General features: G+C 39.5%; 1 protein-coding gene and 1 non-coding gene across 6 annotated transcripts in view; one reads left to right on the forward strand and one right to left on the reverse strand.

Annotated features, from left to right (window-relative positions):
* ASCC1 (activating signal cointegrator 1 complex subunit 1) overlaps positions 1 to 15,898 on the reverse strand; it is a 114,339-nt gene that overhangs the window by 30,512 nt on the left and 67,929 nt on the right. For 3 of the 5 annotated variants that reach the window (XM_047072915.1, XM_047072913.1, XM_047072914.1), the window contains exons 8-9: positions 6,841 to 6,965; positions 943 to 1,028 (exon numbers count right to left, since the gene is read on the reverse strand). In XM_047072915.1, coding sequence (XP_046928871.1) covers positions 943 to 1,028; positions 6,841 to 6,965 — 211 coding nt within the window. Of the gene's footprint in view, positions 1 to 942; positions 1,029 to 2,791; positions 2,877 to 6,840; positions 6,966 to 15,898 lie in introns of those variants that run through there. The other 2 variants (XM_047072916.1, XM_047072917.1) reach the window with 2 other exon arrangements.
* LOC124507337 (U6 spliceosomal RNA) lies at positions 6,586 to 6,692 on the forward strand. Its single transcript, XR_006960991.1, has one exon. It is a non-coding gene; the product is annotated as a U6 spliceosomal RNA (small nuclear RNA).

Genomic DNA, 15,898 nt, shown 5'->3' on the forward strand with positions numbered 1-15,898 from the left:
TTCTGTGGTATGAAGTCTGCAGGTGCTGAAGTGAGGTCATGAATTAGAGGTAACTGGATCACATTAGGCATCTGGCAAGAAAAGTGCCAAGTGACCAGATATGGCAATGGAGGATGAGGTGGGGAAGGAAAAAGAAAGAGCATTTTTAAAGCTAAAGTTTTTTCTGAAGTTATATACACAGACTCTCTTCCCAACTCTAAAAACCATCCAATGGCTTTGAAAATGTATGACCTAAACCCCTTACAGAACAAGTGAAATGAAGAATTAAAAACCTCTCCATTGTATCAATTTGTTTGTGTTTGCCCAGAGACACAATGACATGTTAACCTGATAGAGAGGGTATAAATCATGGATATTACAGAATGTGGTCTGTAGGAGAAAGATAAATGCAATCCTGAAGAACCCTTTTTATGGGAATTTCATAGATTACTTTAACACTCAGGAAAGCAAAACCTCAACAGTCAGAGACAGACTGCCTACTTTTCAGACAGAGGCTATTCCTGAGTAAAAACAAATTACAAAACAACTTTAGAGAGCAGTGAGTGAAAAGTCTATTAGAACAAAACAATTCTTTTTCACTGAAAAAATGCAAACTCAGACCTCCAGAGGTAAAATACAAAGTAAAACTCACCACATTAAAATCAACTTATTGCTATGGGTCCAAGTAGTTTAGATACTTGTTTCTTAAATCATCAATTTCAAGTACTCTAATAAGAGACATCAGAGCCTCGACAGATTCAAAAAGATTTCCCTTTTCCTTTAGGACATTAGTTTTTTTTTGTTTTTTGTTTTTTGTTTTTTTTTAGCCAGACTTTCAATCAATGATCCTTATGGGAAGCATGAGAAAAATGTACTTTACTGTTAAAAGGAGATCAACTTGTTTTCCTCTCTTATTTTAGGATACATGCCAAAGAATTTCCAATTCACCTGCTATGCACTGACCTTTAAAATGTTTCGGCCATCAAATGATTCTCTTTCCTTGAAGATGTATTTGCCATCCGCTGTGTAGAGATTGTACCTGCCTTCAGCTGTAAATATTTCAAAGACAATATTAGAAAAGAAGCTTGGGTTATATACGTTTGTTTTCTTTTGGGTTTCTACAGGTATAGCTAGCAAAATGTATTACCTGGAAAGTGGTACAGTGGGAGGGAAAAGCAGCAGGCTGAGTCAAGAGGCCCGGGGTCCAGTCTCAGCTCTGTTATCAACTCCATACACATTTATTCATTCAACACTGTCCAAGCACTCGAGGTAGGTTATGTATGTCATTAGCCATGGTCTTTTTTTTTTTAATTGAACTATAGTTGACATCAGTGTTGTATTCGCTTCAGGTGTACAACACAGTGACTCAACAATTCTATACATTACTCAGCGTTCACCGTGGTAAGTCTAGTCACCATGTGCCATACGCCATCTGTCATACAACATTATTACAATATTATTGACTATATTCCTTCCCCATGTTGTACTTTCCATCTCTGTAAATTATTATTTTTTTAATATTTATTTATTTTTGAGAGGGAGAGAGACAGCGCAAGAAGGAGAGGGGCAGAGAGAGAGGGAGACACAGACAAGTATCCAAAACAGGCTCTAGGCTCTGAGCTGTCAGCACAGAGCCCGATGTGGGGCTCAAACCCACAAACCGTGAGATCATGACCTGAGCCGAAGTTGAACGCTTAACAGACTGAGCCACCCAGGTGCCCCTATTTTATAACCAGAAATTTGTACCTCTTAATCCTCTTCACCTATTTTGCCCACCCCACCTCTCATCAAACCCTCTGGCAACCACTGGTTTGTTCTCTATAGTTATTAGTCGCCTTGTGTTTTTTGTTTGTTTTTTAGATTCCACATATAAGTAAAATCATTGTGGCATTTGTCTTTCTCTGTCTGATTTATTTCACTTTGCATAATACCCTCTAGGTCCATGTATGTTGTCACAAATGGCAAGAATTCATTCTTTTTTATGGCTGAGTCATATTCTGTGGTATATGTATATACAAGTAGACACACACACCCCCCCACATCTTCTTTATCCATTCTAAAAAAAAGATAAGAAATAACAAGTGTTGGCAAGGACATGAGGAAAAGGGAACCCTCATGCACTGTTGGTGGGAATGTAAACTTGGAGCAAAAGGATGAAGGTTCCTTAAAAAATTAAAAATAGAAGTACCAAACAATAATTCCAAACAGTAATTCCACTTTTGGGTATTTACCCAAAGAAAACGAAAACACTAATTCAAAGATATATACACCCCTACGTTTATTGCAACATTATTTACAATAGCCAAGATATGGAAGCAGTTAAAATGTCCATCAATAGATGAATGGATAAAAAAGATGTGGGGGGTGTGTGTGTGTGTGCTTGTGTGTATAAAATGAACCATATTCTTAAGCAAATTATGTCTCTTCTATGGACCTCAGTTCATTTACACAGTTACGGGTTAAGATTAGGTATCTCCAAAGGTTCCTTGAAGTCTAAAAGCCCAAGATTTTGTCTAAGCTGCATGCCTTTTAAAATATGTAAAGGGGCGCCTGGGTGGCGCAGTCGGTTAAGCGTCCGACTTCAGCCAGGTCACGATCTCGCGGTCCGTGGGTTCGAGCCCCGCGTCGGGCTCTGGGCTGATGGCTCAGAGCCTGGAGCCTGTTTCCGATTCTGTGTCTCCCTCTCTCTCTGCCCCTCCCCCGTTCATGCTCTGTCTCTCTCTGTCCCAAAACTAAATAAAAAACGTTGAAAAAAAAATGTTTAAATAAAAAAAAAATGAAATATGTAAAAAAAAAAAAACATACAAAAACTCACACATTAAGTAGTCAAAAGTGCTGGCAACGCTGATTTGGGTTGCAACCAACAAGATGTGGGTTGATTTAAGGAAACCCCACCCCTGCAAATGAGAAAGCCCCCTTCAGTTCAAAGGTATCTTTACAGACATTCTACACAGAAATGCAGCAAATCTATGACCTTAGCCTCATCAAAGCTATGCTCTAACTCCTTGTGTTAATTTAGCATGCTTATTCCGAAGGACATCCTTGAAATATGGCAGGAAGAGGATTTCAAAGGAAAGGGATGACAGGTAAGAAAGAGTGAAACACCTGATTCCTATCCCCTTTTCAAGTAAAAATTCATCATACAGAAGAATCCAAGGTATAGAAAATTCAAAGCATCCTTAAGAATTATTTAACCCTCGGAATATTTTCTAAGATATTTACCCTTTCCTGCCTACCAACAGACACTCAAAAGTATTTGTATTGCCACTTTTGAATATGCTCTTTTATTGTATACAGCTATGGAAAATACCAAGTCAGAACTGGTAAAATATGTCCAGAGCGCTAACTCCACGTGCATAATATAAGTTAGCTAGCCCACTGGAATTACACACTGGTAACTTCTAACGACAAAGTATTCACTTAATCAAAGATCAATGACAGGTTCAAAAATCTGTAAGTAGCACTAGCCATCAGGGAAATGCAAATCAAAACTAAAATGAGATACCACCTCACATCAAAAATGACAGCAATAATCAAAAAGATAGATAGTAACAAGTGTCAGCAAAGAAGGAGAGAAACTGGAACCTTCAGACACTGCTGGTAGGAATGTAAAATGGTGCAGACACTTTGGAAAACAGTCTGGCAGCTCCTCAAAAAGTTAAACACTGGTTTACCATATGACCCGAAATTTCACTCTTAAGTATATACCCAAAAGAAGCGAAAATATACGCCCACACAAAAACTTGTATGAAAATGTTCACAGCGGCATTAATCCTAATAGTCAAAAAGAAGAAACAATATAAATGTCCGTCAACTGAGAAATGGATAAATAAGATGTGGAACATCCATATAGTGGATGATTATTTGGCAATAAAAAGGGAATGAGGCATGATACATGTTATCACATGGATGAATCCTGTATGCATTATGCTAAGTGAAAGAAGCCAGTCACAAAAGATCATATATTGCATGATTCTATTTATACAAAATATCCAGAGAAAAGGCGAATTTATAGGACAGAAAGTGACTGATGGTGTGTAGGACTGCAAGGTTAAGGAGTCACACCGCCAATGGGGTTTCATTTTGGAGTGATGAAAAGTGTTCTAAAATTGATCGTGGTAAAGGCTGCGTAACTCTGACTATACTTAAAAATCACTGGCTTATATGCTTTCAATGAGTGAATCATACAGTATGTGAATTTATCTCAATGAAAGTGTTACATTCAAACTATCTCTAAGTAAGAAAGGATAACTATACCGTGAACACAGAACATTTTCTTACATGAAGCTCTGGTGCTAACTGAATATAAATCTGGATCCACACAATTTAGAAGATACAGGTTCCTGCATAATTCAACTCTTACATGTCAAAAGGTTAGTTAATAATGGAGCATGGTAAGAGCTCCAAAGAAAGATTTAAGGACTAGGACATTTGCAGAACGTACTACTGATGGTATTAAATGTCTCATAAAATACCGTCTGTACCTGCACAGTCCAAATCAGTAGCCACCAGCCATATGTGATTAATTTAATTAATTAAAAGGAATTAAAATGAAAAGTTGACTTTCTCGGTCTCACTAGCCACCTCCAAGTGCTCAATAACTACATGTGGATGGTGGCTACCATACTGGACATTATAGATACAGAATATTTCTATCATCATAGGAAGTACTATTGGATGGTGCTGGATACAACGTAACTTCTGAACCAACGAATCTATCGTATACTCTAGAGCTCTAAAATTCTGTCTTTTACATAGTGATGTTAAGATGTACATCACATCAGACGATCTGTGTTTCCAAACTTAAAACTGACCATCCAGAAGAAAATAAATATTAAAAACTCCTTTAAATGTTCGCTCTGGACAAGGTACATACATTTATAAATATGAAGTATTCCAGAAATTTTTTTCCTGAAATTCTACATATTCTTCTGCAATACTATTATCCAAATGAAAGAAACGCATTCCATCAGAACAAGAGCAAGCATAGAGCTTTGGATTCTATGAACTACCCAAATAAGAGTCTATAGGCTTTGACTGAGTCATTTGAGCCATTTTTGATCTCAGTGTTCCCAAAGGTAAAATAGTGATTTATTTAGAAAAACCTTAAATAAAATAGGATCTAACATCACAAAACGCTAGAACTGAAAATTAGCCAGCTACATATCTCTTAGTCCTACAATGGCTCTAACCAAATGGGCTTAATATTAAATGACTTCCACTTGGGATCTTTGGTATATATCTGAGATAAAGAAAAGATGCACAGATGACCTTGAACAATGGGGATAAGGGACAACAACCCCCATGCCGTTGAAAATTCATGTGTAACTCTTGACTCCCCTAAAACTAAATTACCATTGTGACTAAAAGCCTTACTGATAATATAACCAATTAATACATATTTTGTATATTATATGTATTATATACTGTATTCTTATAATAAAGAAAAAAGAAAATATTAAGAAAATCATAAGGAACAGGAAATACATTTATAGTATATACTGTATTTATAGACAGAATTCCGTGTGTAAGTGAGACCCACACAGTTTAAACCATGTTGTTCAAGGATCAACTGTACTTTGACAAAAAATGGGACACACAAACTTCCTAAAGTATAAATCTACAAATAGTTTATGGGGTCAAGTCCTGATGGAGATCTCCTCTTCCAACCTAGACTTTCTAAAACCAAGGTCAGGGTCCTAAGCAAAGGAAATAAAACCCATTTCAAATACTTGAATTTGTGGTTCCTGATCAGATAGATGCTGAATGTGCTAGAAAAGCTTTCACTTGCTGGGGAGAGGCAATGGGAAGAAAAGAAGAATCCTTTTTAAATGTAGATTACTGTCCCAAATCAAGGGTTAAAACAAGGCATTTTTATATAAAGGCTCAGAATCCATGTGGAAAAATTATTACTCTAATTCAAGGTTCCTCAACTGTGGTGATACTGACATTTCTAGATACTTCTTTATTGAGGTAGGTTGTCCTGTACACTGTAGGGAGTTAAGCAGCATCCCTGGCCTCTACTCACTAGATGCCAGTAGCAAAGCACCCTCAACTCCTTAAATGTGACAACCAAAAACGTCTCCAACAATCCCAAATGTCCTCAAGGGGGGCAAAATTGCCCCTATTTGAGAACCACTGGTCTAACCTTTACTTTTACTAGCTAATCTTTCTTCCTTCTTTCTTCTTTTCAAAAAAAGTCACCAAATATTGCATGGGACACACTTATACTTTTATTTATTTTTATTTTTTTAAAGTCCCCTCATTTATTTGAAGGGGCAGAGGGACAGAGAGAGAATCCCAAGCAGGGTCCACACAGTCAGCACGGAGCCCAACGCGGGGCTCAACCCCACGAAGATCATGACCCAAGCCAAACTCCAGAGTTGGACACTTAACCAACTGAGACACCCAGGCACCTCTGGGACACACTTATATTAAAATAATTATTCACTGTTTACCTAAATTCACCTGGGCATCCTGTATTTCTATTTGCTAAATCTGGCAATGCTATGGGCAACAGAAATCAAAGATCTAGAATGTCATGGTCCCATGCTAGATATGTCTCTGCCCACTTCCACTGTGCTCATCAAAACAAGTCAAAGGTTTGTGCTCGCTTCGGCAGCACATACACTAAACTTGGAACGACACAGAGAAGATGAGCACGGCCCCTGCACAAGGGTGATGCGCAGATTCGTGAAGCTTCCATATTAAAACAACAAAACAAAAAAACGAAAAAAACAACTCAAAGGTTCAAAAAAAGATATACCAGAGGCTCTTAGATAGCCCGTTTTGTTTGAACCCCAGGGGTATCATAAGGCCTTACTGATCACAAACTATGCTATAGTTCTATGTGGGACTTACCATTGGGGTCCTTCCTGAATAGAGTGTTCATGACTGTAGCATGGAGTTTCACACTATTCCACTCTTTCACTATTAGTCCAGATGCCTGAAAACGTTCCAGCACTCGATCGACTAATTCTTGCAGCCTGGAGCAATTGAAGACAGAAGTATAAAAATCTTAGTAAAGTCCTAAATCCCTGATTACTGATTGAACATTTACAGAGTATCTGCTCTGGGCCAATCACTGTACAAGACCGTGCATAAGAGGAGGGAGAGAAAAGGCACGTGGTGCTCACAGCCTTATGGAGCAGATGGAGATGGAAACCAATAACTGTAATATATCATGGTGAGCGTTAAGGGAGGGCCAGGTTTTCACAGGAGGTTTAAAAAAATTTTTTTTTAACGTTTATTTATTTTTGAGACAGAGAGAGGCAGAGCATGAACAGGGGAGGGTCAGAGAGAGAGGGAGACACAGAATCGGAAGCAGGCTCCAGGCTCTGGGCCATCATCAGCCCAGAGCCCGACGCGGGGCTCGAACTCACGGACCGTGAGATCGTGACCTGAGCTGAAGTCAGACGCTTAACCGACTGAGCCACCCAGGCGCCCCTTCACAGGAGGTTTAAACATGACTTTGAAGCTTAGCATCTTGGGACAGGGCTCAAGAAGCCAGGCTCAACAGAGACATGCCTAAAAGGAAGCGCCTTATTGCTTCATCCCGTCACAGAACCTAAAGCTACCAGGTGGGCAATATGTTTCTGCCAGGATCAAAGGAGGTCTTAAGACATTTGCTCACTGGGAAAGAGCACGCACTGTGAAGATCCCCGTAGCCTTGGACACTATCTCAATGTTTCACTGAGGCTGAAGCATAGTACCCATAAAGACAACTATAGGAAAATCCATGGGCTGCGTGACCATTCCTCCTGTGGACTCCAGGTAGCTCTAAGCAGTAAGGGTTCTGCAGTGGTTGTGTTCTATCTCGGCAACGGCCATTCACTCTAGCACCTCCACCAGAAACAATGCTTGCACAGAAGTTTTCATTCTATGCAGGTGTTTTGCTCAACAGCTTGAAGAACTTCCTTTAACACTTCTTGTAAGGCTATTCTAGTGGTGATGAACTCTTCGGCTTTTGTCCGTCTGGAAAACTCTTTTCTCTCTCCTTCAGTTCTGAAGTGAAGGACACTTCAGTTCTGAAGAACAGCTTTGCTGGTTGTGCCGACAAGAGGGGTCAGCATCCCAGCAAGTGTGTGGTGAGCAGGCCTCAGGAAGCAGCCATCTTCTGTGACCACCCACTCATCTGATGGTAAAATGCAGCCTGTGGTTTCTACATCATGTGCCAAAATGTCCACTCTGAGACTGAGGCAGCTGTCACTGGATATGTGCCGAGTCCATATCAAATGACAGAGCAGTGCACCTGGTGGCAAGTGCAGGGAGCAGCCTGCACCTTCAACCCTTCCTTAGCCACCTCTGAGATTAGTGCTGATCCTGACATCCCTGGCCCAAAATAATCTCCCATTAGTCACTAGCGTACTAATGAACAATAGACTTCACATTTTTTGTATTTCACATTTTTAGATGTGCTGGTAAGAGTCTTTTGGGTCAAACATCACCTCTTTTCCTGGATACAAGTAGCCCTGAGAAACTTAGAGAGTTTGGGAATCTTCCATTGCTTCTTGGGCCATGGCCCAAGTGTAATGGCCCACAGTGTAAGCACTGTGGCCAGTGAGCAGAGCTAGACAGGTTTGCTTTATGTGAGATATGGGCCAAACCCACCTGTGTGGCCCATTTTGTGGCCCATCTTGCCTCAGGCAGAATACTCTGGCTACAGCAACTCAGTTGCTTGAGGTCTGTCTCCAAGTGGACAGCAGCCTCTAGTACCCCTACCCTCCAGTGACCTTTCACTCGTTTAGACGTGGGCAAAACAACTCTTTTTGCTTGCATGGCATACACTGCAGCAAGAGGAAGCTACGTCCCCCAGAAACTGACTCGGGGACACAAACAATTATCTTCCCTTTCATGGTTTGCAGGTTCCAAAGTTCCGAATGAATCTTCTTAAAATTCTAAGTTCTTTATCTTGTGGGTTTTTTTTAAATGAAATACTATCCATGAACCAAAAAATATTTGTAAATGAGTAAGCCATAGTTAACATTATTATTTATAATAATAATAATAATAATAAATTATAATCATAAATACTCATGTCCCCTCCACCAAACTTCAGAACTAGAACACAGGGCTGGCACTAGGGTGAAGCAAGTGAGGAAATTACTTTGGGCACAAAATTTAAGAGGGTGCCAAAAAATGCAGTAACCTAAATAAATCATACAGTTTATTTTTTTATTAATTTATTATTTTAAAAATATTATTTAAAAATATTATTATATTTATTATAATATAATATATAATTAATAAATTATAATATAATATATATTATATATTATATATAATAATTATATACAATAATAATTATATATAACATATAATATATAATTATATATTATATTATATATTTATTATATATTATTATTATATTATTATATTTAAAAATATTATTTTTAGTTATTTATTATTTATTATTTATTTTGAGAGAGAGAGTGAGCACACGTGTGCAAGAGTGGGGGAGGTGCAGAGAGAGAAGGAGAAAGACAGAATCCCAAGCAGGCTCCACGCTGTCAGCGCAGAGCCCAATGTGGGACTCGAATTCAAGAACCACGAGGTGATGACCTGAACAGAAATCAAGAGTTGGACACTTAACTGACCAAGCCACCCAGGCGCACCCATGTGGTTTTTTTTTTTTAAAGATTTTATTTTATTTTGGAGAGAGAGTGTGAACATGTGAGTGGGAGAGGGGCAGAGAGAGAGAGGGAGAGAGAGAATCCCAAGCAGGCTCCATGCCCCAGTGCAAAGCCCAACATGAGGCTTAATCTCATGACTGTGAGACCATGACCTGAGCTAAAATCAAGAGTTGGATCCTTAACCTACTGAGTAACACAGGTGCCCCAATAAATCATGTTTTAATGCAGTATTTTTAAAAATCAAAATTAATGAAAAAAAAATCCATGATGAACAGAGTCTCAAAATTTTGAATGAAGTTGGGGCCAGTACTGCTGAGTCCTCCCTTTGCGTCAGGATCCAGTGTGGCTGGCATGGGGTAGAACGTTACACAACACACCGGTCGCTCAGGATGCTCCAGGCTCTGGAGACCCTAGGGACCCCCTGCTGCCCCATGACCTCAGCACTCCTCAACATGCACATTTTCTTACCAGGCTTCCTCCACTGAGCGGCTTGACAACTGCCACCTCTGTGCCTTCTGTTCCCTGGGCTACAGTTTCCACCTATGCAGATCCTTCCAGGCCCAACTAAATCCCACTCTTCCATGAAGCCTTTCTAACCACCCTAACATCCCCACTCCCCTGTATCTGTGAGCAATGACTCTGCCCTTCTCTGAAATGCTGCTTCACTTACGTGTGCTTTCCTTAGCATTCTCAGTGACAGTCCCTTGCTATTTCAAGTCTGTCTGTCCTGTTCCTCTACTAGATTATATGCTCAAGAGCATGTTGTATTTGTTTTGTATCTTCCAGTGCACCATTATACTTGGCTTTCAGTAACTACTGGCTGTGATTGGTTAACTGATGGATGTGACTGATTAAAAAGTGAGAAGTGAATGTAAAAAATAAAATAAATGAGGTCTTGAAGTATCGCTGAAGATTTGCAGATAAAACCAGTGAAGGAAGGACACTTCAAGCAGAAGAAACAGCATGTGCAAAGATGCCAAGGCATGCACGATCACATCTTATTTGGAAAACTGATTACTGAATATAGCTATAGCAGAGAATGAGGGAAAAAGAACAGTGGAGATGAGCTTGATATAAAGTAGTGGTTGGACCATCAGAAGCCACGGAGATTTAAAAAAGAGAACGATGTGGTCAGATGTCCATTTCTGAAAGCTGACTCTAGCAGAGTAGAAAACACTTTAGAAGGAGAAGAGACCAGAGGTACAGAAGTCAACTAGAGTGGTAGTATCAAGCACTATTCTAAGCACTTGAGATCTGTTAACACGTTGAATCCTCACAATGAATTATTATCCCCATTTTACCAATGAGGAAACTGAGGCACAGACAAGTTATAAAACTTGACCAAAATCATATTAACTAATTGGTGGCAGACCCCAAATCAGAATCCATGCCGTGTGGCTTCCGAGTACGTGCCTTAAGGACTGCGCTATAAAGGGGGAAAGGATGAAAACAACTTTGTCCCCACATTCCTAAAGGGAAAATAAAAATCTATTCACGCTGCACAGAACTCTAATTTTACAGTTAGCCGATTCAATTAATTGTGCATGTGGATCTCCAAGCAAAGACCTACATTATTTTGGGTCTAAAGTTTCTGAGTAACTAACACCATGACAGAACAATAAGGTTTTGAAATACTTCTGAACGCTACAACATAACTTAAGTCTGAATATAACCAAGGACTTCAAAATCTACCTCAACTACAAATCACAGCAGAATGATGCCCTTCTTTTCTCTCCCCTCTATTAAAGAAAAAGAAGTGAATAGGGAGTTCAACTAGACAGAAACAGGGAGCAAGAAATATTAGAGGAAGGAAATTAAACAGACTAAATGAAAGAAACCAATTTCCAGCTCTGTCTTTCTGGAAAATTAAGATTTCTGTCCAATTCAAGACTTATTAGGACTTTGAAGGAACTGAAGTCCTTTAAAAAGTTCTAGTCTAACCTCTCATTTTATGCAAGAGGAGTAAAGCACAGACAGACTGAGCTGCTCCCAGTCAGGACAGAGACCAGAATCCAAGTCGGTTCTGCTGTTATCAATTCACTGTGCATTCCACAAAGGCTGGCTCTTTATCTTATCCCCTGTTTCACCCTGGAACCTAAATTAATGCCTAATTGACACATAATCAGTTCTCAGTCAAGAGCTGTTGCACGCACACACGATTCACAGATGACAAATATTCTGGAGTTCTATTAGAAGAATTTAAGGGTACTTGGGTACAGTCACTAAATTTCAGGTTGATGTCATACATACCGCGTTGGACAATATGTCCATATATATTTTTTTTTTAATTTTTTTTTTTCAACGTTTATTTATTTTTGGGACAGAGAGAGACAGAGCATGAACGGGGGAGGGGCAGAGAGAGAGGGAGACACAGAATCGGAAACAGGCTCCAGGCTCTGAGCCATCAGCCCAGAGCCTGACGCGGGGCTCGAACTCACAGACCGCGAGATCGTGACCTGGCTGAAGTCGGACGCTTAACCGACTGCGCCACCCAGGCGCCCCATATGTCCATATATTTCTAAAAGTATAGCCTCCTGATTCTTTCTTCATTGATCCTTTCCTGGTTGACTATGAATGAGTCACAGAGCTGCTCTATGCCTTTCTTCCTCATAACAGAATTAAAAATAATATAGGGTTGCTATGTGAAAAATGATGTATTATTCTTAAGCAGCTTTATCATTTAGACAGTGCTTTGAATTTGAAAACAGAAGCCAGTTATTAATGCCTTAAATCTAAGCTCTTAGTTTAAAAGGCCTGTAAGCGCTCCAGAGCTCAAGCATTCCAGAGGCATCTTTACAGATATGTATTTGTATTGCAGGAAGATCACTGACTTCCTAGAAAGTACAAATTCCAGGCTTTTGTTTGGGATTTTTTTTCCAGTTTAATTCAGTCCCATACAGTTAGTATTTCCTGAGAGATTACTGCATACAGGCATTATGCTGGTCTCTACGAAAAAGAAGAACCACACGAGGGGCGCCTGGGTGGCTCAGGTGGTTAAGCATCCAACTCTAGATGTCAGCTCAGGTCATGATCTCATGGTTAATGAGTCTGGGCCCTGTGTGGGGCTCTGCGCTGATGGTGCAGAGCCTGCTTGGGATTCTCTCTGCCCCTCTCTTTCTCTCACTGTTTTTCAAAATAAATAAATAAATCAACCTTAAAAAGAAGACTAAGCAAACAGCCCTTTGTATTAAGGAGCTTATAATCTACTGAGGTAACTATAAAGAAGACTCTGATAATGACACAAGCAAGACAAGGTGCTTCAGGTAATTTAAACGTGGAAGAGAGTATAGCTGCTTTGGGAACAGAATAGGCTGTTAGGAGGATGGGCTCAGGACAAGAAGCTAACTATACTCAATTCATCTTGTGTATCTGCTGAATGAGTGAACGACTTAGGTGAATAACATTCACTAAACATCTATGAACCTGAATTTTAAAAGTCACTGGATATACAGTGCTGAATAAGAGTACTCCCTGCCATGAAGAATCTTATAGTCTATTTAAGAAAAGGAAAAAAAAAGATAGCAAAAAGGAAAAAGATGAGGAGTAACATGAGAGAAGTTTTAGTCACAAGACACAACACTAACAAAGACCCAAAGAATCATCAATAAGCAGTGAAGTTGGCTAGGGCTGGGGGTAAGTAAGTGCAAACAGTGGAAGATCAAGTTGAAATATTAAGTTGGTTTCCTACTGGAAGATCTTGAATGCTAGACTGAGGAATATTAATTAATTCAAAAGGTATGTGGGACACCTGGGTGGCTCAGTCATTTGAGCGTCGGACTTCGGCTCAGGTCATCATCTCGCAGTTTGTGGGTAAGAGCCCCATATCAGGCTCTGTGCTGACAGCTCGGAGCCTGGAGCCTGCTTCGGATTCTGTGTCTTCCTACCTCTCTCAAAAATGAATAAACGTTAAAAAAAAAAAAAAAAAGAGAGAGAGAGATGAAATGATGGTAGATGTTTTCTTTCTCTCTCTCTTTTTTAAGGTTCTTATTTAAATACCAGTTAGTTAGCATACAGCGTAATATTAGTTCCAGGTGTAAAATACAGTGATTCAATGCTTCCATACGTCACCCAGTGCTCAACACTGCAAATGTGTTTTACTTCCCATCACCTATTTTACCCATCCCCACCACACAACTCCCCTCTGGTAACCATCACTTTGTTCTCCATAGGTAAGAGTCTGTTTCTTGGTTTGCCTCTATTTTTCCCCTTTGTTCATTTGTCTTGTTTCTTAAATTCCACCTGAGTGGAATCATATGGTATTTGTCTTCCTCTGACTTATTTCACTTACCATAATACTTACTCTCTAGCTCCATCCATGTCACTGCAAATGGCAAGATTTCATTCTTTTTGGCAGCTGAATATTATTCCATTGTGTGTATGTCTGTGTGTACGTGTACACACATACATCTTTATCCATTCATCAATCAGTGGATACCTGGGCTGTTTCCAAAATTTGGCTATTGTTGACGATGCTGAAACATCAGGGTACATGTATCCCTTTGAATTAGTATTTTTGTATTATTTGGGAAAATACCTATCAATGCAATTTCTGGGTTGTAGGGTAGTTCTATTTTTAACTTTTTGAGGAACCTCCACACTGTTTTCCAGAGTGGTTGCACCAGTTTGCATTCCCACCAGCACTGCAGGACGGTTCCCCTTTCTCCATATCCTCACCAACACTTGTTGTTTTTGTGTTGTTGAGTTTAGCCATTTTGACAGGTGTGAAGTGAGATCTCATTATAGTTTTGGTTTGAATTTCCGATGGGAAATTTCTAAGCAAATAACTCGTATGGCATATAGGTTATGCCTCAGGACAAATGCAGTTTTATTTCATGGGATCTACAGGCACTGACATAAAAGTAATTTCTAGGTTACGTGTTATGAGAAGAATGAACTGTCAACCCACGTGTGTAATGTGGTCCTGTCTGTGTAAAACAATATGCATAGTACATGATGCCTCTCAGCATTATTTGTCCTGTGTACCATCTACCGGGTGGGAGGGTCAGGGCAGGGGGTAAGGGAGCCAGTTAATTTTCACTTTACCCATCTGTAAGCCTTTACATTCATAAGAGAAAACAATGTAAAGAGAAGAAGCTTGGCTGTGAAAGGAAGATGGCAAGCCAAAAGATATGCCAGGCTGCACAGCTGTGGATTTTAACTCTTAACTGCACACAAACATACACTTGTCTCATCTTCTTTTCACCAAACTTCTCAAAAGAGCAGTCTGTGTCCAAGACCTCTGTCTTCTTTTTTTAATTTTTCATTTATTTTTGAGAGACAGAATAAGAGTGGGGGAGGGGCAGAGAGAGAGAAGGAGACACAGAATCTGAAGGAGGGTCCAGGCTCTGAGCTATAAGCACGGAGCCCGACGTGGGGCTCAAACTCATGAACCGCGAGATCATGACCTGAGCTGAAGTTGGGTGCTTAACCTAACCGAGCCACCCAGGCGTCCCTGTCTCCAATTGTTCTTAATCCCCTTTTCTGCCCCAGCATGAACACGAGCTTCACAGTCAGAGCCAGGTCAAATTATAATTCTACCACTTACAAATACACACTAATTACTGCTGACCTTAACCTGACCAAGTAAAGGTGGACAGGTAGAACACTTGCCTGTTATAGCCACATTATTGAAAAGGAAAATCAGATAAGCTAAAGGCAAAAAAAATCACTTGCCATCTGGAAGGAACCACTGATAAGATTTTTATGTATTGAGATTAAGGGATTTATTTCTCTCTTGCTCTCTCTTCCACTTCTGAGGGGGAGAAAAGTAAACGTGTGTTTATAAATTGTTTTGTAAACTGTTTTCATCACATAATACTCTATATAGTGAATATCTGCCATTTTTCCAAGACACAATTTTTAGTCGATCCCTAGTATTCTCTATTCTACAGTGTTCTATAGTTTATTTCCCACTCTTCTGTTTGTGATATTTACATTGCTTCCAGTATATACTATTACAGGCAATATGTAATAGATCTATCTCCCACATACAGTGAACTGTCCACATATGTGATTAATTCCACCAGAAAAATTCCCATAGGGAGAATTAGCAAGTCCAAGGAGTATAAAATAAAACTCTTGGTATAAAGTGCCAGCTTGCTTTCTGAAAAGCTTTTCCTAATTTATACCTTTAGCAGCAGTGGACTTCTCATGTCATTTATCAAACATCTACTTAGTTGTCTTCTATTTTTTAAAATTTGTGTTTTCTTTTAATAGTTTAGTGCTTAGGTAGATTTCAGGTCCTTAAAATAACGGTCATTTTACCCATTTTTGTATCTCTTATGGTG

Source organism: Lynx rufus, unplaced genomic scaffold (assembly GCF_022079265.1).
Source record: "Lynx rufus isolate CCGP_SWC_20201006 ecotype Redwood Valley unplaced genomic scaffold, mLynRuf1.p SCAF_11, whole genome shotgun sequence".
NCBI classification, from domain to species: domain Eukaryota; kingdom Metazoa; phylum Chordata; class Mammalia; order Carnivora; family Felidae; genus Lynx; species Lynx rufus.